The 23,524-nt window shown below is 44.4% G+C and overlaps 1 protein-coding gene across 6 annotated transcripts in view; it reads right to left on the bottom strand.

Annotated features, from left to right (window-relative positions):
* The window catches only part of Pde8b (phosphodiesterase 8B), a 263,896-nt gene that overhangs the window by 91,626 nt on the left and 148,746 nt on the right, over positions 1-23,524 (bottom strand). For all 6 annotated transcript variants that reach the window (XM_023708079.1, XM_023708078.1, XM_004647794.2 and 3 more), the window contains exons 3-5: positions 14,673-14,863; positions 10,820-10,879; positions 6,469-6,526 (exon numbers count right to left, since the gene is read on the bottom strand). In XM_023708079.1, coding sequence (XP_023563847.1) covers positions 6,469-6,526; positions 10,820-10,879; positions 14,673-14,863 — 309 coding nt within the window. The remainder of the gene's footprint in view (positions 1-6,468; positions 6,527-10,819; positions 10,880-14,672; positions 14,864-23,524) is intronic.

Raw genomic sequence — 23,524 nt, 5'->3', positions numbered from 1 at the left:
AATGCTTAATTGATCAATTTTGCATGCCAATATTTGGTAATCTGAACAAGTAGTTTGAAGATACCAATATGCAATATAACAACCCTTGTTAATTTCCTATCAACTTGTTTTGAAATTCTGTATTTTTATTGATTTTCTATTTTTTATTATCTTTATAATAAAGAAGTTTGAGAAAAAATGTGTCAACTCCAAAAACTATAAGCAAAAAGCGGTACCAAAAGACACACACTCATGATTTGATTTACACCAGTCTCTAGAGGCAGAAGGCAGACTGGGGATTGCCAGGGCATGGGGGGTAGAGGGAAGAGCTCTGGGAATAGTTGCTTAAAAGGAACAGAGTTTCTATTTGAGGCTGCTAAAAATGTCTTTGGAACTAGGTAGAGGTGCTGTTATGCGCACCCACTGTCACCGGGCATGTGCCCCAGAAGCCCAACAGTCCACAAAGAGAAGCCTTTCACAGAGCAATCCCAGAATAGCCCATTGTTTGCATTCATATACGGGTCCACCAAAAAAATGCACACACACTTCAGCAGTTTGGTGTGGAAGGGAATGACCACTACTTTGAGCCCCTTTTGCAATTGTAGAAGGCAAAAGTAACTTGTATTAATCTCATGATATCTCAATAAATTTAGTATTAAAATATATTTTTTCATATTTATTTGTTTGTTTACTAGATACAGGGTCTTGCTACTCATTTCAGACTTGTAGTGACCCTCCTGTCTCAGCCTCCCAAGTGCTGGAATCACAGGCATGTCCCACCATGCCTGGTTTCAAGGCCAGCAGGACATGTGGTACTAGAGATTGAACTCGGGTCCTCGTGCTTTCCAGGCAGGTGCTTAGACCTCCAGGCTATCTTTCCAGCCCAGTATTAAAATACTTATATAATGTTTTCTTTTCCTGTATACAGCTTTTTTGTTTTGTTTTTGCTTTCTTTTTTACTTTTTATTAATTTTATTGAGAAACAAATAGCAATAAGACAGTTTCAAACCCAATTAGTAGGACAGTTTCAATAATTAATACATTGCATATTGTTGTTTTCATAGTGCTTATTCATAGTACAAGATGAAGACATGATATCATATCCAAACACTACTAGTACAAATCTTTCTTCTTGTTGAATTAAGAGAAAGTAGCTGTATATCTATCCTAACTGTTTTGTATATACAGGTACAAAATGTTCCTTCATTTATATCCCCTTTTTTGTTTATTTTTGTCAGAGATGGGTATTCCATTGTCATTTAAATATTGAAGGTGCGTGAGTTCAGCAAAATAATTCAATATAGTCCGGTAGTCCAGAATAGTAGTGGGTTATCCATAGGACTAGCAATGTCGGAAGTTGTTGACTTGAGCCTTTTACAGCTCAGCATATTAATATGACTTTATTTTTATACCTCATTTTTATACTTTCTGCTGGATAGTTAAGATCAAGATAAAGCAAGATCTATAAATAAGAAATGTAACTTCTGTATCTGACAAGGTCAGTCAGATCCTCTCAGGATTTACCCAGAAACCCTGTACTGTAATTCGTAGATCCTTTGTCAGTGTCAGCCATGTGGATGAGTCACAGCCATTGCTTGACCAATTTGCTCTCTGTGAAAGCCTGAGAGAATGTTTTCTCTCCATGTGACTCTACATCATCGATCACTTTCCTCTGTGGCCCCATAATCTCCTTGATCAGAAAATTTGGAACATCACTTAGTTACAGTATGTTACAGTACAGGTTCACTTATGTCCTGAGTCTTCAATGACCTTGAAAGGCTAGGACCGAAATGTTGGCTGTCATTGCAGCCCTTCTTTTTCTCTAATTTTTGGTCTGCAAACTTAAGTCAACCCTCCAGAAGAGAAGCTTAATGATATTATTACACTATAACATAGGCAAATGAGCTTAACTTTACTATCTGTCTGAATATCAAACATCTTAGACATAGCATGAAACAGGTATTTTCCATCAAGTATTGATATTCTAAACTTTAAATCCCTATAGAATGTGAAGAAAAAAATAAAAAATATTTAAACAAATAGGAATAAACAATTACATATTTTTACACAGAAATTTAGAAATCTAACCACATATAGCATTGTAACAGGACAGTCCTATGACATTTCTTTTTTCTTGTCTCTAGTTTTAATTTATCACCCTTTTTTAAAAAAAAACATTTACTTGAGAGGCAGTATAGAGACAGCACGCACATTGATATGACATGACAAGCAGCACGTATTTAGAAGACCAGAATGACAGGCATTTCAAGCATGGCCCTAGTATTACACATGGCTATCTTCGGTGCAGTTGCTTAGTTCACAGGTATCAGCATATGTAGTTAGTCAGGGTGAAAATCCTACCAATTAACTGCTAGTTTCAAAAACCTGCTGAAGATTCTCAGGATCATTGCCTTAACTATCTTGTGCATATAAATGTATGGTTCTGCCCTTCATGTTTCCTAGCTTTTCTCTTTGCCCTCTCTTCATTGTTTAATCCTTAAGTTCTCGCTTTCCTTTTAATTGCTTGTACACATTTTTTGATAGACTCTATACCATAATACTTGGTGTAGGACAGACAAGAATTAAGTGCTTGTCTTGCACGCACACATCAGATCTACTGAGAAATGATGAAATGAGAAAAAAAATTCAAATAAAAGATAGGGAAGGAACAGATTTAAGGAAAATTTTACTTTGGAATGAGGAAAATGACTTCCATTTTAACATAAAAATATAGACTGTGAAAAAATGTCTGTGCATATGGCTAGCAAACTATCAAGGGGAGAGAGAGAGACAGAGAGCGAGAGCGAGAGCGAGAGCGAGAGCGAGAGCGAGAGCGAGAGCGAGAGCGAGAGCGAGAGAGAGAGAGAGAGAGAGAGAGAGAGATTCCGAAGTACTGAAAACTCCCTGGTCACTTCTCTGCCTCCCCAACAGCTAGACAGGTAGAGGGGGAGAATACAGGGCCCCTCAGAAAAACATATTTCTTAAATTTCCTTCAAACAAATTGACCAGAGAAATCCTACACACACACACACACACACACACACACACACACACACACACACACACACAGAGGCCTGAATGGCTTCTTGATGGCTTCAAGGCCCCCATTTCCACTGAGTCTCTGATTCCCCAGCTATTCCATGTGGAAATGAAAAGGACTAAGGAAAGAAAAGTCACAAATGCATACCAAGGCAACACACTTCCTTTTTTATGTAAAAAGCAAAGTTAAACATTGTTAAGTTAAAATTGAACTTTTAGATTGGTAAAAACTCAGTGTGTATTGGAGCTCCAAGGGCTGTTAGCAGGTGTTTTACAGAAATATTTAAAAATTCTGTAATAAATGGTTAAGGGGGGAGTACTGGGGGTGGAACCCAGGACCTTTGCACTGTTACATCCCTAGATCTTTTTAATTTTTTATTTTGAGATAGGGTCTTGCAAAGTCACTAAATTGCCCAGCCTGGGCTCAAACTTGCAAGCCTCTTGCCTCAGCCTCTAAGAATGATAGGATTACAAGTATGCTCCACCACGCCTACCTGATAAAGTAAGTTTTGATGAGGCTTCTTGACTATAGGAGCTCCCAGCACATTCAGTACACTGAAGGGTAATGTTGCTGAAGTGCACTGTGCATTCTGGGGCCACATGGGGGGAGTCTCCTCTGATCCCCAAAATTCTTTAGCCCCAGAAACGTATTTTCATGGACTACCACAGAGAGATCTGGGAATGCTAGTGTCTCTTTGAACAGTTGGGGAAATACTATTGTAGCAGACCCAAGATAGAGTTTGGAATCAATGTGTAGTTGCATATTTGGCCTTGTCATGAATGTAAGCTCTGTTCTGAGTCCATTTCTTCCTCTGCAAAAACAGAAAATACCAAATCCTGCCCATGTTGAGGAAGATTACATAAATCACTTGCCCTGGCCTGACAAATAATAAACTGCAGCTCCCCACTTCCTACTCTACAGGAGGCCTATGCAGGAAGACCTATGTCTGAGAACTGTGCCTACACATGTGCTGCTCACAGTTGGAGCTCCAGAAATCCTCGTTGAGATGAACGAACATCAGCTCAAACAGGAAATGGCACCCTAAGGTGCCTGGGTCAGGATGCTGGTGTCTAGAGGGCTTAGTGGGAACCGAGCACTGACAGTTGCTGCACATGCAGGGCTGCAAAGAGTACTGGGGAGCAGTCGAGAGTATGTGATGGCATAATCTATTCCTGACTCCCACTGACAGGGCACAGCCACAAAGCCTGGTGAATCAGCTTGCCACCCAGGGCTGCATGTCAACAAATTACTTCATACGATCAGAATCACTTAGGAAGGGGAACAACCTCTGAAAGGCAGAAGAGCTGCCATATTTGGAAGCTGGGCAAAGAGTTGTCAAAGACAAGATTTTCTCTAGAAGTGAACAGTAACTTGGAAATCACCTCAGCAGTTCTCAGGCCAGAGTCCCTCAAGGAAAGCTGCTGCAGGTCCTTGGTACATCCCTCGGAAAGAGCCCCAGTGACAGGGTCCACTGACCCAGATGATGAGTGTCCTTAGTCAGACCAGACCCAGTATTCAAAGTGGTGCCACCAAGGGCTCATTCAGTGTGGCTGCTCCAAAACTCAGCAATATGGACAGACCCAGGAGACCAAGCCTCCAGAGCAGTGCACACAGGTTACAAAACATGCAATGAGGATTGTTCTTCCCAAGCTTTCTGTGAGCAGTTGTGCAATCTCAGGCCTGCAGTTAAGATCCTATAACTCCAGACAGCATCAACCGCCAAGCCACTGGAGGAAGAATCACTGAGCTCTCAAAGGCCACGTTACAGAGCATGAAGCTCCTTCTCTGCATCCCAGACAAGGAAGCAAACAATGATCTCACACTGGGACAGCCCTGGCTCAGGCTGGACAAGGTCAGCACTGGAGCTTAGAGGATGGGATGAGGAACATTGCACGGAGATCCATGAAACCTAGGGATACTTCAGGGTTATGCCTCAGACAATGAACGAGGAAAGTCAGTCTTGCCAGCACATGGTTTCGCTGATGGTTGTCCTCTGGCAATTCTCCACTTTCAGGCTCTGAGGTGCCCATCCTTCTTGCTCCTGCATGGGACAGCTCTCAAGAGACACTGCCAGCCACCACAGGATAAGAGGAGGTGGCAGGCACAAAACAGCACCAGGAGGAGGTGGGACCTTCCTAGCCACAGGTGTTTACCCATTCCATGTGATAAGTCACTATGCTGCCTTAGCATTCTCCTGTGACTTTGCTGCCCCCACACCGAGCACCCCAAAGCACACACTAATGGCTCTACAAAGACAGTTTCTGGTCCTCTGTGGTCTACAACCAAGAGTGAATGTTTCAAAGTCCAGGACAGCAAAGCACGACCACCTAAAGTACCCAAAGGAATTCTCATGATCCACAGGCACAGGTCAAACCCCATTTTTAAAGGGATACATTATACTGTGTGATTCCCATTATTTGCACCAAAAGAGCTTGGCACATATGGTAAGCCTAGTTACTTACTCTGTCGGCAAGTCTACTTGAAGTGGTCAATCTCAGTATCAAAATTGAATATCAGCATTATTCAAATAGTTGTCACTCAAAGAATTTCCCTCTCCCTTAAACCAGGAATTCAGAAGACAATACTAGTCATTTAGTTCAATTCAGATTACCAGCATAACTTGCATAGGCTGACACTGGATCTCTAGTCTCTTTTTACCTAAAAGGAAACCTTTTGTAATTTTAATAGAAGCAATAAATATGCTTGCTATGAAAAAATTCAAGCATACAAAGGTCCTCCATAACTTCTCCATAAGATTTTGTTTTCTCTTAATATTGTGAAATACACTTCTATAAAATGTATATTTCAGTTATCCTTTTTTACTCCCCCTTCTCTTCTTTGGTTTAAATCCACTGCATTGTCTTCTTTCCATGCTCACGATCAGTTTTGCCTCCAGGCTTTCACCTTGAGATGCCTAGTGAGTCAGTTTTTGAACTAGCATCCTTGCAATAATCAACCTTCATTTTCAAGCTGAATATCAGCATTTTTCATGTAGTTGTCAAAGGACTTTCTTTGGCTCATGCTATTGATATAAACCAGAAGCTTATGGCGCTGAAGCCAGCATGCCTGTCCTCAGGGTGTAAACATTGGTTGGGTGCAGGTCAACAGAGACCTGAGCGCCATTTTGGTGAACTCATCTTCATATGTGTTCAACACATGCATGTTGGACCTAAATGCCTAGACTGATTGTCATGAGCTTACCTTAGCACCACAGAATTTTGATCTGATATAGTATGATGTATTTTTACATCATTCCATATTCATTGCTAAGATACATGAAGGAGTAAGAGAAAACAACTCTAGCCGTCCCACAAAAGCCCAGTTACTCACTTGCCCTGCAGACCTGGAGCCCATTTCCCTTACCACTTCTAATGCTGCTCGCTTTGCTGTGTGGAGAGACCAGAGGTAAAGCGGCTGCCCACAAGGGGTGCTGGTTCACCATTACATACCCGGTTGAAGCCTGCATGGAGAAGGGGAAGGACTGAGGCCTCTTCATGATCATCCGATCTGCAGCAAAGCAGAAAATGTTGGTCACTCAGCACATACAAACTAGGATTCCTCACACTGAGGAGATGCAGCCTTAGCTCTGATAGTGGCTTCCTGACCACATGCCCACAGTGTATCCCTACCTTCAGGGACACAGACCCTGTTTGATTTCCAGTGCAAACAGAACATAAACAGTGGAGGACACTCAAGTAGTGCACCTAAAGGTGACATTGTCACATATGAATGAGCTGCCTATTTCACCCCTACTCAGCCCTCTGGGCATGGAGCACATGTGTGGGGGTGGCTACATCCTGAGACTGCTGTCCCCTGACCTCCTGGAGGCATGCTCCCACCCCAGGGCCTAGCTGGGTCCAACTCTCACTATGAGGAAGCCACCTGTCAATTCTGGCTACAGGACTCCAAGCCCAAATGGGAAGCGAATGTCAGCAGGAAGACAAAGTTAGAAGGGAGGGAAACAAAGCTGACCACTGTCACCCATTCTATGAAATTGTGTCCCACACTGAGCCTCGAGGTGGGGCCTGAGTACTAGGTTAAGGGGTGGCTTGTTGTGAGGGCTTCTCACCACTGGGCTGTTGCCATCAAGAGGAAAACATGTCCCTAGACATCCAGAAGGCAACATGGGGGATACACCCTGAACATCAGGGGCAAAAAGTAGAATAAAAGGGTCAGGTGAAAATGCCAACAGAAAATTGGAAGAGAAGCTGAGTATGGTGGTGTATACCTGTGATCCCAGCTACCTGGGAGGCTAAGATGGGAGAACCACAATTTTGAGGCCAGCCTGCAATGTGGAACAAGGAAGGAAGGGAGAGAGGGAGGAGAAAGGGAGGGGAGAGGGAGGGGAGAGGGAGGGAAGCGGGACAGGAAGTGAAATTCCAGTACTTTTTAATGGCGTTGCCCATAGCTGATCATGCCCTACAAGAGAATTCTGATTTCCTATTCCTTCTTTCCTTTAGGAATTCAAATGTTATGTCAGAAGAGGTAGGAAAAGGGTTCCAAAAGTGTTAATATTCTAGTTCTTAAGCTAAATGGCACTGACATAGACATTCATTTTATTATTAGTCTGTCTATATGAAATGTTTGATCATAAAAAGCAGAAAAACAGATGAAAACCACCAACAAGCCATAGTAAGCTTGTCAAGGACTAGGAATCATTTGTGCTCTAAGAAGGAAAAAGTGTTTCACTATAAGGCCCACAGAACAGGCGAGGCCTGGGAATGCAGCGTGGCCTGGCACCATTCTGACCTCCATGTCTGAAGTTCTCAGACACTGTTAGGACTCAGATTGGACAGGAGATAATGGGAAGAACAGGGCTGACAGAGGCTGATCTCTCATCTCGGTTCCACCAACATTACCCGCTTCCGACTTTGTCTCCTACCAGGCCGGCAGGCCTAGGAACCATGGGGACTGCAGTTCTAAGCAGGTATCCAGTCAAGGGGCTCAAGGAGTAGCATGCGAGTGGGAGACTGCAGTCCGAGCAGGACTTTACAGCCATACTTTGCTGCAGATCAATATGGCTTCGAAGCACAGTGTCCGACTCTCCCTTCCAGCTTGCCAGGAAGTCTTGCACTTTCTCCAGGGAGTTGCTAGCATATTAGTTCCTTTATGCAGACTTTGCATCAAACACCACAACAGAGCCAAGTCATTGAGGTCTTATGCTTTCTGAAGCTATGGACAGCCATAAACTGAGTACAACAACTTTTGTTACTTGTAAAGCTTGTAACCAGGTAGCTTGTGAAACAACTTTTTCTCCCACTGCCTCCTTCATTCTAAGGGCTGACCATTCCAGAATGGACACCAGGCAGAGCTGCCGCTCATCTGTTGGCCTCACTCTTCCTATAGCCCAATCGCTCTTCTTAGCTGCCTGGTATCAACACGAACTATCCTGCCCTGCTTTAGCCACCCAAGAATCCCCCACCCACACTCTACAATCCTTCTCTCTGGGTGCAGCTAGTGCATCTTTGTTCCAAGAAGGACAATGGGCATGAGCCTGTCCCAGCCCATGGTCACCACTGGGACCTCATCCCATCTGCAAGCTTGAGGGTTATTGAAAGTATGACTGCCCTGGGTGCTGGAGAGCAGGTAAGTCATCCAATTCCCTGCCTTCACAGAAGATCTCACCACAGCTGCTAGACTGATCCATAACTGACCTTGGTTTGCTGCTGAAGAGGATTGACAGGGCTCGGCATTCACAGCCCCCATCGAGGTATATTTGACTGAGCCCTGAGTACTGGGGACATCTCAGGTAGGACACTCTTTTCTTATTGACATGGGGGTCTCATATACTTTCCTTCCTGAGTTTTCAGGCCACTGCGCTCAAGCACTCTCATTGTGGGAGTTGATGGCCAACCTACACAATCCCTCCAGACAGGACCCTTCCCCTGTTGACTCCACACACTTTTCTTTACTCACAGTTTCTTGTCACCCCAGACCCCTCTTGGGCAGGGATCTCTTCTGAAAATTCCAATTTTCTTTTACCTTCTCTCTTCCCATGACACTCATCCTCTACACTCAACCTCTACATGCCAACAGATTATCCTTTCTGTTTCCTCCTTTCCGGGTAAATCCCATAGTTTGAGACACTTTTAGTCCCACTTATGCCACCCACGCTACTCTTGAACTAGTTCCCTTCAGGGATTCCTCAGCCTCTCCCTGCATTCTTCGGTATCCAAAGGTCCTTAAACACTAACAGGGACTTCAACTCATAACTTATTGTCTCCTTACCAGTGTTTTCTTTAAAATTCCCCATTAATCTTACAATACCCCTATTCTTCCTATACTCAAACCTGACGGCTCCTACTATTTGGTCCAAGATCTCAGGGTTATCAACAATGTAGTTATACCAATCTATCTAGAGGTGCCAAACCCCTACACCATGCTCTCTCATATTTCCCCCTGCTCTACCCACTTTATACCCACTGGTCCCTACAGCTCACATAGATGATCCTGCCTCAGGGATTCAGGGATAGTTCTCACTTCTTTAGTCAAGCCCTGGCTATTGACCTGGAATCCTGAATCTCAAATCTAGCATTCTCCAGTATATAGATGATCTTCTCTGTTCCCACTCCCATGCCTTGACCATGTAATATGCAGCTACTTTTCTCAACTTTTTCTCAGGTTGTGGATATAGGGTTTCCTCTGCCAAAATTCAAATAGTTTCACCAAAAGTCAAATACCTAAGACTTCCACTTGCTCCCACTATGTACTTGATCACTGCCAATTGCAAAGCTCTCCTCCGCAAACTCCAAAGGCCTCCTCCTACAAAGCAACAAGTCCTGTCTTTCCTTGGTCTAGTTAACTTTCACCTTTGGATTCTAACTTTGCTTCCCTGGCCTAACCTTTCTAAAAAGCATCTAAACACTCCTTATCGGAACCCTTGACTGTACTACTATATATTCTTCCTTTTGCAAGTTACAAGAGGCCCTTTTAAAGGCCCTGGCTCTCACTCTCCCAAATCCGACCCAACCCTTTATTTTATATACTACCTCTCAAAAACACAATGCAGTAAGAGTTCTAGGACACAAAAGTAGTAGTAGCATCGTTTCAAGTAGTAGCATAGTTATCAAGACAGCTAGACAACACAGTGTAAATAAGCCCCCTGCACTGGAGGCCCACATTGGGCACCACAGGCTCCTCTTCCTGGTGCTCCTGGTGGTCCACCTGGGGACAGTGGGCTCCTACCATCCTTCCCATTCTAGGTCCTCTAATCATGATCATTCTCTTGTTATGCATAGCACTTTGTCTTCTTAAACTTTTTTTCCAAGATTCCTCCAATTCAGGATACGAGGTTTCACCATCAAGGAGCTTCTTGTCCTGGCTGAGACCTTTGGCACTGGCTTCCACGTGAGCCAGACTCATCAAACTGACAAGCACCTCAGCCCCTACTGCAACAGCTCCTGTCAGCAGGAAGTAGCCAGTGAGAGTTCTTTCCTTCTTTAGTTTCTTCTTAAGTAAACCACCTGAACACCTTTTCATGTCTTTTCTTTAAAAAAAAAAAAAAAGATAAACAGGAACAATGTTCTCTCCAGGCCTCCTCTTTGGCATTTTTTGCCATTTCTGGCATATAGAGATGATAAACTTTTATTTTCCCTGAAGCGCATGGGAATGTGCTAACCACAATTACATAAGATAGAAAGACCTATAAGCATTTCCACAAACTTGCAAAACAAACAAAAAAGCCCAACACAAAATTTAAAACTGGTATTCTAGGGCCCACACACGCCTGTGACGCAGCTAGCTCAAAATCTGGGTGAGAGGAGACAAATGTTTTAGTGTGAACAGGGCTGGGGTGCTTACGCTGGTGACACCACTGCGAGGATCACCGTGTGCTCCGAGGGGTTTGTGGCCCGGATCGACCTGCAAAGACAAAGCTCCAAGTCAAGCAAGGTGACCCGTGCTGCATTAAATGAACAAGACTTCTGCTCCCCGAAAGCGGCCCCAACCAGAGCTCCCTCTGGAGAATATGTTTTAGAACACATAAAAGACAACAAAAAAAGATGCCCTTGTGGATTAGAACAATCTCTTCATTTTTAAAAAATTGTGTCAACTCTCAGGCAATGATCCAACAGGTCAGACTGCCAATTCTCCACTTCAAAAAAAAAGGCAAATTCCACTTACAGTTTATGTGTTTTGATCAAACTTCCACTCTGAAAAAAAACAGGCGGTCATAATTCCTTAGTTATCAGTTTGTATTGGGGGAACTAATTGGGTTAGATCTTTTTTCTTTTAACATAATAGCTCAGAAAGTGGAATAAAATTTGCAGCACTTGCTGGCAGATGGATACACACACAAAGGTTACAGCCTGCTGAAGACGGCTCAAGGAGCTGCCCCAGATTTTCAGTTCTTCTGTTGTTGGAGCTTCAATACATTAAGCAACTTGGTTATTAGCTGGAGCTGAGAAATGTTGCCATATAGTAACTGTCATTATGGAATGAGATGTGCTGAACCAAGACCGCCCATGTATAGCTTATTCCCAAGGACTCTAAGAGGATCAAAAAGAGACATAATTTTGAGAGCCATAACTCTTAGCAGATATGTTCTGTTGCAGCTTGGAGTCTGGACTGTTCTGGTCAGGGGATTATGATTTAGAGATCTTTTTTATAGAAATTCACAGTGCAAAGGAGCATGCTTGTTTGGACCTGTTCCTTGGTCTGGACTCTGTGTATCTTGAGAGTCCTTGGAAAAAACCTATCATCTCTAAGGCCAAAACTCTCCTGAGTAATTTGCGAAACCTCCTGTACTTGTTCCTCCCTGGTTGCAGGCATTTCTGCTGCTCCCCATGCCCACGGACTTGCACCATCCGTGCACCTCCATCCCCACCACCACAGCAGCTCTGTTGCTTCAACCTCTTCTGTTTCCCAATTCCTTGGCCTTTCATGTGTATCTTTCCCTGTCCTGATCCTTCAGAGCCCATTCTGTGTGTGCAGCAAGAAAGTGAGCAATCGGTAGTGCCTTGCTGGAAAGCAGTCCTCCTCAAGGTGTCAAAGTGGACAAGCTCTTGGTGGAGCAGCCTGAGTGCACACAGGGCCAGGTTGGTGCCCTCTAGGGTTGCTACACTTGTCTTATTCTTAGGCACCCACCAGATGCCTAGCAGAAGAACCAGCACACATCAAATAAGAGACACACAGGGCGACTCAGATGCACACTCTGGTCTCTAGGGAAGCACTGTGCCCTCATCACTTTTCCCTGCCTCGCCCATCTCAAGGAGGTGGTGCAGCACTCAGGGGTCAGCTCTTCTTTCTCCCCACTCCAAAGGAGCTTGTGTACTAAGGGGAACCTGGACCTCACTGTGGGGGAGAGGACTAGCGCAGACTTGGCACGGGGTAGGATGCGGGGCAGGGATGCTGGAGTCCAGGCAAGTTTACCTGGCCAAGACCAAGGCCCAGGGCAGTTCGAAGCCAGGGATGCAGGGTCACAGAGGACACTAAGGAACGCCTGCCCACCAGGAGCATGTCCCCCACCCATCTTCTTAGGGAATGTTTGCTGATAAGCATCCACAAATCCAGCAGCCTCAACATGAGCAGCAAGGGTCACCAAATGCTCCATCAGGCAGGGACCCCTGGCTCCTGATCTTCATGGCTTCCCCCAGTGCTCAGTCAAGCAGCTACCACAGAAGCTGGTTAGACTCCAAAACCATCTCTTTACATTTAGGGGAAAACATAAAGCTCATTTACTTAACAAGGACTTAGCTTGAATTAAAGGGTTTCTTCCTCTATGTTTTCCTGTCCAATGAAAGTGTATCTTAAATCATTCTACATATGCCTAAGGACTATGGTATTTCTATTATGAAACCATAAAAGAAAAAAAATTAAGTCCAGGAAAAACTTGATATAGTATTTAAGATATCAAGGGCCCAACTTTATTCTAATATTTTTATTTAGAAAGAAAATATACATCTTAAAATAATATCCAAATATTTTATATGCATTTATACTAAATGTATTTACATAATTTATAGATTAAAGAGGAACACATTCCTATGCAAAAATGTAAGATTTGAAACCATTATAAGTAGTTACTCCAGAAAATTCTCCTTCAAGAAAATGAGATTCATCAATGAATAGGAAGGCACTGTTTGTAATAAAAACTTCTCTTTGCCCATTAATTTCTTGTTTGTACAAAAGAGTCTAAGAAGCCACTTATGGGCTGGCTAGATAGCCCAGTGGATTAAAGTGCTTGCTTAGGCAGATGCTGGGACTGGGATTCGATCCCTGGTGTACCATGCTGTCCCTGCCCTTGGGGTGCACTGAGACAGGGATTGAGACTGGGCATGATGGTGCACGCCTGTAATTCCGGCACTTGGAAGGCTGAAAACAGGAGGATCACTATGAGTCCAATTTATGCAGTGAGACCCTGTAGACCCTGTACTAAATGCATTTAAAAAATGCTTTAAAGAAGCCACTTCAAACTTTTCTTTGTACTTACAAGTAGTCAAAAAAATTACATACAAAAAATAAATAAATAAATAAATAAATAAAACCAAAAAATGAGACTGGGTGTGGTGGCATGTGCCTGTAATCCCAGCACTTGGGAGGCAGAAATCAAGAGGATCACTACTAATATGGGCTGTGTAGTGAGATCCTCTTGGGAGGCTGTAAACAGATGGATCACTATAAGTCGGATCTAGTAGTGAGACCTTGGACACCCTGTGGACCCTCCCCTAAAAATACAATAAATAAATAAATAAATAAATAAATAAATAAATAAATAAATTTTTGAGCTCCATATATAACTGGCCTCTGTCCTGGCCTACTGTTTCCTTCGTGACCTCTTCCCATCTAGTGGCACAGCATTCTACCTCTGCTAAGTGGCTCAGTGCACCCCAGCCTCCTCCTGTGACTGTGCATTGCTATATGAATAGGCATGTGTTTGCTCCCCAGAGTGCAGCATTTGCTGCTGATGTGGGGGACACGGGCCCTTGAGGCCATGCTGCTGCCGCACTGTGGCCGCTTTCTTGCTGTTTTTGGGAAGCCCACTTCAGGATCAGCCCATCTGTCCCAGGCACGGAACATTTTACATTTCACACATTTCTGATGTTCATTTGGGGACAGAATAATGAAGCTTAAAATATCTCCTTTAGATCCCAACTCTATCTGTGTAACGAGAACTGTATGAATTCTGGTATTTTTTATGTGCGATCCATGTGGTAGGAAGAGGAATAACCTGAAGTTTTTAGGGAGGACCAGCTCAGACTTCAAAATTCAGTACACTCTAAATGTGGACACCCATATAGCTCAGGGGACTAAGTGATTGCTTAGGTAAGCACAGGAGCCAGGGTTCGATCCCTGGCTCCGCATGCCGCGCCAGCCCCGCTCCCGGGTGCACTAAGCCAGTGATGGAGTCCGGGCGTGGTGGTGTGCGCCTGTAATCCCAGCACTTGGGAGGCAGAAATCAAGAGGATCACTACTAATGTGGGCTGTGTAGTGAGACCCTGCACACACAAAAAAAGAAAACTAAATGTGGATACCCAGGAGGGTGAGATAAGTGCACAGGGAGGAACTATAGCTTTCGTCACAGAGCCCTGTGTATGCTGCTTAGGGAAGCTGACACAGGTTACAGCAATGTTTGGGATGGGACCAAAGATACCTAGAAACAAAGCTCCTTTTGAGTCATTCAGCAGCCAGGAGCACTGCAGCGGGAGCACGGTACCTGCACACTGCTTCTGCGTTGAAGTTCCGAGTCTGCCTGTGGTCAATCACAATAATTTCATGATGCTTATCTAGAAAGCACTCGAGAGCTGATTCCGGAGTCCGAGTGATGTTGCATCTGTAGCCAGCTCTGTCGCAGGCCCACCAGAAGCCGTCACTCTGACTGTCTTCCTTTGCAAAGATCAGCAAAACCTGAAACACAGAGAATAGAACGACTTGGCAGATGTCACAGTCCTCAGAGGCCACAGCACAGAGAGGCCTGGAATATGCCGGGTCGCCATGGGGCTCTGAGCGGGGAACAGTGCTGCACGCATGTAATTCCAGCACTTTGGGCGGTAGGAGGAGAGCAAGTCTTGGTACAGGATGGGCAACTTAGCAACTTAGTGGGACCCTGTCTCAAGAAATAAAAAAGGGCAGGGGATGTAGCTCCAGGTGAAGGACCTGGGTTTAATACCACATGCACGCACACATACATACATGCACGCGCACACACATACACATACACACACGCACACACACTCACGCGCACACACACACACACACACACACACACACACACGAGGCTCTGCCTGGAAACTACCTTGTTGGACTGGTCACTGGGGTGTCACACAACTCATTCCATCTCTGTGACCTACATCCTGGCTGTGACACGTGACCAGAACAGCAGCTCCCTAGCTAGTGTAAGGCACGATCAGACACAGGGGCTCTGTCTCACTGGGGAAGATTGCTGTTTGCTGCAACTTCAAGTATTTTTAATTCCCTAATTATCTTTATTTTCAAATACGACAAGCTGTGAAATTACTGACAGCATAATGAGTGCAGGCAGAGTTGCGCGTGCATGTGTGGAGCTCCAGTGCAAACGGCTTTCGCCTCCAAGGCCGAGGCCCTCTCCAAACACAGCACTCAGACCCCTGCGAAGTCACAGGAACATCAGGAATTCAAAACAACCTCAGAAACTCCTTCAAACACTCAAGCTTTGCCAAAGTACGAAAAGAATGACCACGCAGGGTGAAACCGACAGAAGTAAAAATGGGGACAGTTTGCCTGTATCTGCTCCCTGAAAAGCCCCACTCGTGGAACAGAAGGGAGCCACGCTCACAGGTCCCTGTCACCATCCCAATTCCGCACCAGCCAGAAGGCTAGCGACAGCCCTTCCCCTTCTAACCTACTCATTTACTTTCATTCTGCCTCCCACTCTGCAGCCGCTGGGGCTGGGGCTGAAGCTTCAGGAGAGCAGACTTGCAGCCTTGCTCCCTGCTGCGCCACTGCCCCTCCCCCAGCCCCAGCCTGGCCGTTGGAAGCTGCTCAGTAAATATTTGATGCCTGATTAACTACTTATAGGATTTTTGGAGAAATACAAGAGGCTTTTCTATTTTTTCCTTGGTTCTGAAACAGTGTTGTGGATAAACAAAATAAAGACTCCGTGACTGTCATGGTAGAGAGACAAAGGAGCTGCTTTGGAATATTAATAAATTATAAGTGCCACAAGAAATGCAGCAGAGCTGAGCGACGGAGCAGGCATGGGTGCTGGCAGAGGCTGGAGGTAGTCAGGGAAGGAGTGGACTGCTAAGGGAGAAGTCCTCCAGGAAGTGCTCCCAAGGCCCCAGAGGCCCCAAGGGCCCAGACTGTGCCCAGGGACACAAGGAGACCTGTGTGGTGGAGGAATGGGGGAGGTCAAGTTTGTGGCCGACGGCCAGGTCACTGTTGGGCACAAACCTTTACAAAGATGAAGTTGTATTAATTATGCTGCTTAGTTTCTGTGTTCCTGAGGCTGTGCCATCTGGACCTCGCTGGCAGCCTCTCCCAGGAGTCACTGATTCCCAGAGCCACAAGACCGATTGCCAGGAGCTCAGCGATCCTGCACAGACCAATCCCGACGTCACACCTCAAACACCCCCCAGGGTTCTTGGGCTGTGGGCTGCTATCCCCCTGTCCTGACCACTCAGGACCCAGTACCAGGCAATCCGGAACAGCCTTTATCACCCAGACCACCTCAAACGTCCCCACTGGCCAAGCTTGTCTGCCATAATGTCCCCCACACTGCAGCAAAGTCCTGTCCTTGTCCTCTTCCTATCCCTTGGCCCCACTGATGCCGATGTGGTCCTAGACAGCCCTGTGCAATGTGGCATGGCTTTTCCTCTTAGAAAATTTTTTCAATGGCAATGGTCCCCTGATCTGTTGGCCTTATTATCCCTGAATAATAATAGTCTACATCTTAAAACAAGACTATAATATGACCAGAGAATTTCTTAGGATTTTATTTAAAATTCTTTCCATTTATAAAACATTGATTTAGAGAAACTGGTTTTTGAATTATTTAACTCCTAAGCAAAGTGAAAATCAATAGGGAAGAAAAATACACATTTTAGAGCAAAACACCATGGTAGACAAACTGTCTTTGTTAAGGCTCGCCCAGCTCTGGACAATCACTCCTTCTGCAGGAGAGGGAGGGTGGGATCCAACCAACCAAGATGGGACTTTGTCGCCATGGCCTAGATGATAGCTGACCTAAGAGTACTCTTCCTGGGAATCTGGAATTTGCGCAGAGGGACCCAGGGGCTGAGCATTAGGAGCCACAGCCCATTAGAGCAGAGACACTAATGGGAGCATCTTAAATCCTCACCATCAGGGAGCTCAGAGGTGGCTCACTACCACCGTTCCCAAGCCTTGGCTTTGCCTTCGACTCTTCCTTGGCTTCTGCAAAGAAATCTTATATTCTGTGTTTCTTATCCATTTATTTACATTTTTCTGTAAAGCAGCTGTTACTTTCTACCAAAAGCACAACTCGTAAAAACTTAAGCCATGCAGTCTCCCTTCAACTTTAATACTTTACTTACCAGTATTTAGTTTTACTGTTAGACTCAGCCATTCATTAATATTTACTGACCATTCACTAAGGCAAATCTCATAAAATGATTTTGCAAAAATATATTTCCAAAAACTCATCATTAAAGGCATGTAGCTAAACTTGATTTATAAAAAAAGAAAAAAAGAATGGGGGGTGGGGAGATAGCTCAGTGGAATAAGTGCTTCTCTGGCAAGCTCAAGGTGCTGAGTTCAATTCCTGGTGCCACCAAAAAATAAAAATAAAAAAGCAAACTAACCCATATGCTTGCTCTAAATAATATGCTTAACCTTCATTCAAAAATATTTATTGGTGACATACTATGCAGAAGGATAAGAGCTAGACTAAAAAGAGGACAGACAGCCAGGGGCCAGAGGCCAGTTTCTGCCCCTGAGACGATGAAGGGAGTCAGAGAAGCAGCTAATTATAATAAATGCACCAACGAGTGATGGCCAGACAGAGCGTGGTCAGGAGTCCAGGTGTAAGCAGGAAGAGGCCATCTGTCTGCAGCACTCAGTCCTCACTTAGGACGATAACCCAGCATAAGAGTACAAAGTAAAGAACAGATCTGGGCAGAAGCCTAAAACAATGAGGAAATATTTTCCTTCTGGGGCAGACTTCGGCTAAGCTGGGCTCTATCCAGAGTCAGGACACAACTGTTGATCACATCCCTCTGCAGGATAGAACCAGATCAAAAAGATGATCAGGCACAGCAATATCTACAGAATCATGACTGTTCTGTGACCTCCAAAGATTTTTATCAAATCATCGCAAACTCTTTTACAGTTATTCATATAGAGAGAAATAAAAATAAAATGTAAAACAAGTATTCATGTAGCACCCTGTAAAACATTCTCACAACTGAGATTTCATTGCTTTTTTAAAGGTTATCTATCAAGAGTAGTTTGAAGGGCTGGCCAGATAGCTCAGAAGCGCCTGTTTAGGCAGAGTGCAGGGACCAGGGTTCCATACCCTGCATGCTGTGCCAGCCCGGCCTCCCTCCCCCACCCCTTGGGGGGCATACTGAGACAGTGACTGAGACTGGGTGTGGTGATGTGCACCTGTAATCCCAGCACTCGGGAGGCTGAAAACAGGAGGATCAGTACAATGCTGACTATCTATGTAGTGAGACCCTGTAGACCCTGTACTAAATACGTTTTTTTTAAAAAAAGAGTAGTTTGAAGAGTGCTTGCCCCAGACTTCCAGCTGCATAAATCAGAAGGGGAAGGAGGCGCCCTTCCTACACCCAGGTGAACTGCCCTTCTCCTCCCCTGGGATCTGCTTCAGGCCTCTCACCTTCTTTGCCTCCAGACTTGTCACCCTCCCTGAGCTCCTGTAATGGAAGTGACATGTTTTGTTGGCCTCACTTTCTCTGGGACACCTTCATCCTTCTCGCCACAGCAGTGGTGGACTCACTTCGGATCATAAGCCTGACTTTCACTGGTTTCACGAACTGAATCTTAAAGGCAGCCATGCAAGAGCTTCTGTCCTCTTACCCCGTGGATGCTCAATTCTGTGTTCACTTAGGGTATCATCTCTTTTCATTCCTCTGTTGCATGTTGGGCTCTACTGGGTCACTCCCTCTCTCAGTGATCTATCCATGCACGAAGTCACATAGTTAATCCCTGGGAGACAGGAAGCAACAGAACTACACACTCTGCTGTCAGAACTCAAGCTAAATAACAGATCACACTCTGGATTTGTTGCATATATAGTGATCTGCAAGAGGAAGCAGCAAAGTTTGTACTCCACATCATTATTCACAGTTAAAACCCAAAATAATTGTGATCTGAAATACATTTGGGGGCTCTGTATTGTACAGCTATTTCATGAAATTTGTGGTGCACACTGGACCTGGGCAAAACTATCTTCACTGCTTTCCAAGTGTGATTAATAAAGACCTCAAGCGATCAGGCAGAGCATCTATTTCTAAAAACAAAAAGTTCACGTACATCTTCCAGGAATCACAAAGTTTAATTCATCTTTTGTCACGGGTTAGAGTGAGTCTGCAGACTGATCCAGAATGAGCAAGAGGATGACAAGCATGAGTCTTCATGTGAAGGCAGTGCCAGGACAAGAGGCTGCCAGGACAAGGGCATCACGGAGGGTCACCCAGCCTCCACCCACAGAGGAGGACCATGACTCCTAGGCAAGTCAGGGGCAGAGCTGGAGCCCACATCTCCCATTCCTCCTCCAGCCATCTTCCCCAGTTCTGGCCCATGTCATCTCACTCTGCTGGAAATTCTTACAACCATTTCTTTTACAAGTTTTATCAAGAAAAAGCTGAGAATGATCTTTTGAGGATAACAATAATCTGCCTTGACAGCTAAATTAGTCAGCTTTCCTGTCTGGTACAAAATGCTCCACACCCACAACTTGAAGACAGGGGTTTGCTCAACTCATGGTTTGGCGGAATTCAGCCCATGCATGCTGGCTCCAAGGCAGCAGTGGCACAGGAGAAGGGGATCTTGGAGGAAAGCTGCCTAGCCAGCAGTAGCCAGAGAGGGGTGTGTGTGTGTGTGTGTGTGTGTGTGTGTCTGTCTGTCTGTCTGTCTGTCTGTCTGTCTGTCTGAGGCTTGGGGACAAGAATACAACCTTTCAGGTCATGCCCATAATGACCCTCTTCTTCCAACTAGGCTCCACCTGTGACCAGCACAGGTGAATTCATCAATGGACTCATCACTGACCCCCACTTCCAGAGGCCCCACCTTTGAATGTGAGACTTTTGGGGGCCATTCCAGATCTAAACCATAACAAGGGTGAAATTATTTCCTCTGATGAAGGATAATGAAAAAGATGAGAATAAGATTTTTCCTTAACTTGCAAATAACGGTATATGTTCATTATTACTACTCTTCTAAATAAACATCACCAAATGGACTCCAATGTCCACTTACTAACCCAATTTCAGAATACCATTTGTCCTTAAGCCTGACCCCAGCAGCCAGGAGGTTATTCTAGACTAGACCATACATATACACCTACTGTGATCAGAAAAGGAGCTAATTTAGGAGAAAATAAATCAGTCTGGGAACTTCTAAATGTTCCTAGGGAAATGTTGCTGGTAGGAACTATAGTTTAGCAAGAACTTTCTACTGACCAGCCATTATACCTGAAGCTCCTCAAATTAACTTCTTCAGGTAAAACTTTTACCAACTCTTAGGAAATGAGCACACTGCCCATTTTATAGACAGACACTAAGGCTTAGATGGTTAAGAGTTTTGTCTGTTGCCATCCAGCTGGCAGGATGGGAACTGAGGCTGGCTTGCCCATGGAGCCTTTGACAGCATTAGGTTAAGTAACTTCCTTACCTTCAGTTTCATTTTATCCTCTAAAATATTGGGCCAAGGCTTCCTAACAACTCTGGGGCTCCACGAGATTGGCTGGTCTAGGGAGAAGACACAACCAATTGGGCAGCAGCAGGGAAAGGGTGGGAAGGGACATGAGCATACAGCAGGCTGTTCGGTCTGTGCCCTTCCATCACTTCCCTGTGCATCTCCATCCCAAGTTTATTTAATGTATACTGGTCAGCTCCCTGTGAGGCCATGCCATCACCACTATGGCAAACCCAACATGCACTGGAGGAAGGGTTGCTTGTGGTTTTGTTTGTTTTGCAGGGATATAGATCAAACCCAGGGCCTTGGTACCCTAGGAAAGCACACTACCACTAAGCTACAACAGCAGTCCACATAGAAGGTTTGAAGGACGAAGCTTTTTTCTGCCTTCCTTGGAAAAAGTTTGGACCACAGTTATGGAAATCTGACTCTAAGTTCACTGGGAAGCCCAGTGCAAGGGTGTGGGGACAGGATTCTCCAAGCAAAAACACATCAGTTCTACCCGCTGGGGAAATAAATGTGCCCTAGGCATTGAGGAAAAGGCCACTCGGGCTTGGGACAGTGTCATGTTGATATGAATTTACTGCCTCATAATATTTTCCTTTTTATTTTCTTGCCAAGATTGGAAAATAAGAGTTTCTGTGAGTCACAGCCACTCACCCAGGAGAGAGGTGCTATGAGCTCCTGCGGCCCTGCCGGCCCTTTCCACTCCCTCCCAGGCGCAGCCCCACACTCCTGCCCCAGCTTCCCCAGTCCCTGTGAACTCTGGAGCGCACCATCCACAGCAACTGCATCCCAAAATACTCTTATTCAGCCATTTCCTCCCAAACCCTCAGGGCTCTTGGCTGATGTTGCTAACTAATATTTTTGGCGTTCCAGTAAAGTAACAGAACAGATACTTTTCTTCAAAGGAAAGCAAAACAAAACAAAAACATGAAAGTATCAGGACAAGGAAGCATGATACGTGATCAGCTCTCTGTGCCGCTGAAGTCGGAATGTTATGCACACTATAACCCACTTTCCAAACTCCTGTGTGGGTAGGGAGCAGCCCGCCATTTCCCCAGCCCTGCAGCTCCCAGCAGGGGGACTTGCACACAGTAGGTGCTCAGAAGATGCAGAGCCGGTGGATCAGGAAAACGGCCATGTTTCAGGAGACCAAGTAGTATTGGCCTTGGTCCTAAGCTGCACTTCTTATCTTTTTTTAGAATCTCTGAATGCCTTTTCCAAACTCAGACAGGGACTTTTGGGCAGACGCATTGCTGTCATCTGGTCTCAGACTCATGCATCGGGAACAGGCCAGATACCCAGCAGCCCCAGTGACACTCCAGCTCTTGCTTAGAGTGGAAGATTCACAGAGTTCATTTTATTATTACATTTCAAAGACTGAGTGTAAATCAAAACTATCACGTACACTTTGATATCAAATGTAATAAATTCAAAATTACAGATAACAGTTTCATTTGCCTAAAAACTGTAGTGGGGGAAGTGAAATTATTAAGGGATATTTAGTTCTGCAATAGATTAAGTGTTTGAAAGAACAGAAATGTGGTATTACCTGAGACTGTGTTATAAAATGTGACTGGTTAGCACGTATAATATATGCATATATGTATTATGCAGCATCAAATCAAATCAAACTGAAATACATTCATCATCAAAAGCTAGTCAGAGAAATGAATAAAAAGTTACAGACTGAGGGAAAATATTCTCAAAGTCTGACAAAGGACCTGTAACAAGAATACGTAAAGAACTGCTTCGATTTCAGCAACTTGAAAAATTAACTCATTTACAAAGAGATCAAAGATCACTTCACAAAAGGCAACAGGAAATGGCCAATAAGCAAATGAAAACATGCTCATCCCTAGGCAGGGAGAAATGCAAACTGCCATTATGGTAAGAGCACTGCAGTACTCACCCAATAGCTAAACTAAGAAGACAGCAAAATATTACCAAGGATTTGAAGTAACGGGATGTTTCACCTTGCTTATAAAAGTACGAAATGGTACAGCCACTGTGGCAAAGGTTCTGGAAGTATCTCGAAAAGCTTTCTGAAATGTTCTTAGGTGAGGGGAAAGATGAATCCACACATTTGGAAAGAAAAAAATAATCTTGCAGATAGAAAATGCTAAGGAACACCACACATGACCATAAAAGCTAATAAATGAATTCAGCAAGGAATCCAGATGGCTAAAATGGTCTTTAAGAATAAGAAAGCTGTGGGCTTACAATTCACAGCTGCACTAAAGCTTCATTTTAAACCTGCAATAATCAAAAGTATGTATCAGCATAGAGACGGACATATAAATGAATGGAATAAAATGGAGAATCCAGAAATACCCCTTACATTTATGGCTGACTGCTTTTTAGCAAAGGTATCAAGGCAATTCAAGTGGAAAGAAGAGTATTTTTCACAAATGCTGCTAGGACCAGATACCCTATGAAAAAGAATGAACCTCAAGTCCCTACCTCACACTGTATAAAAAAATTAACTCAAAATGGACCATAATGCTAAATATAAAGGTGAACAGTATGAAGTATAAAGGTCTTGGAAGAAAATAGAAAGTAAATCCTCGATTTTACAATTGGTTCTTAAATATCACATCAAATGATATTAAATGAGAAAAATTAGAATGATGATTACAATGTGACATCTTTCAAATAAGCCTTAAAAAT

This window comes from Octodon degus, unplaced genomic scaffold (genome assembly GCF_000260255.1).
Source record: "Octodon degus isolate 3935 unplaced genomic scaffold, OctDeg1.0 scaffold00328, whole genome shotgun sequence".
In the NCBI taxonomy this organism is placed as follows: Eukaryota; Metazoa; Chordata; class Mammalia; order Rodentia; family Octodontidae; genus Octodon; species Octodon degus.
This window is presented reverse-complemented; position numbering and strand designations above follow the sequence as displayed.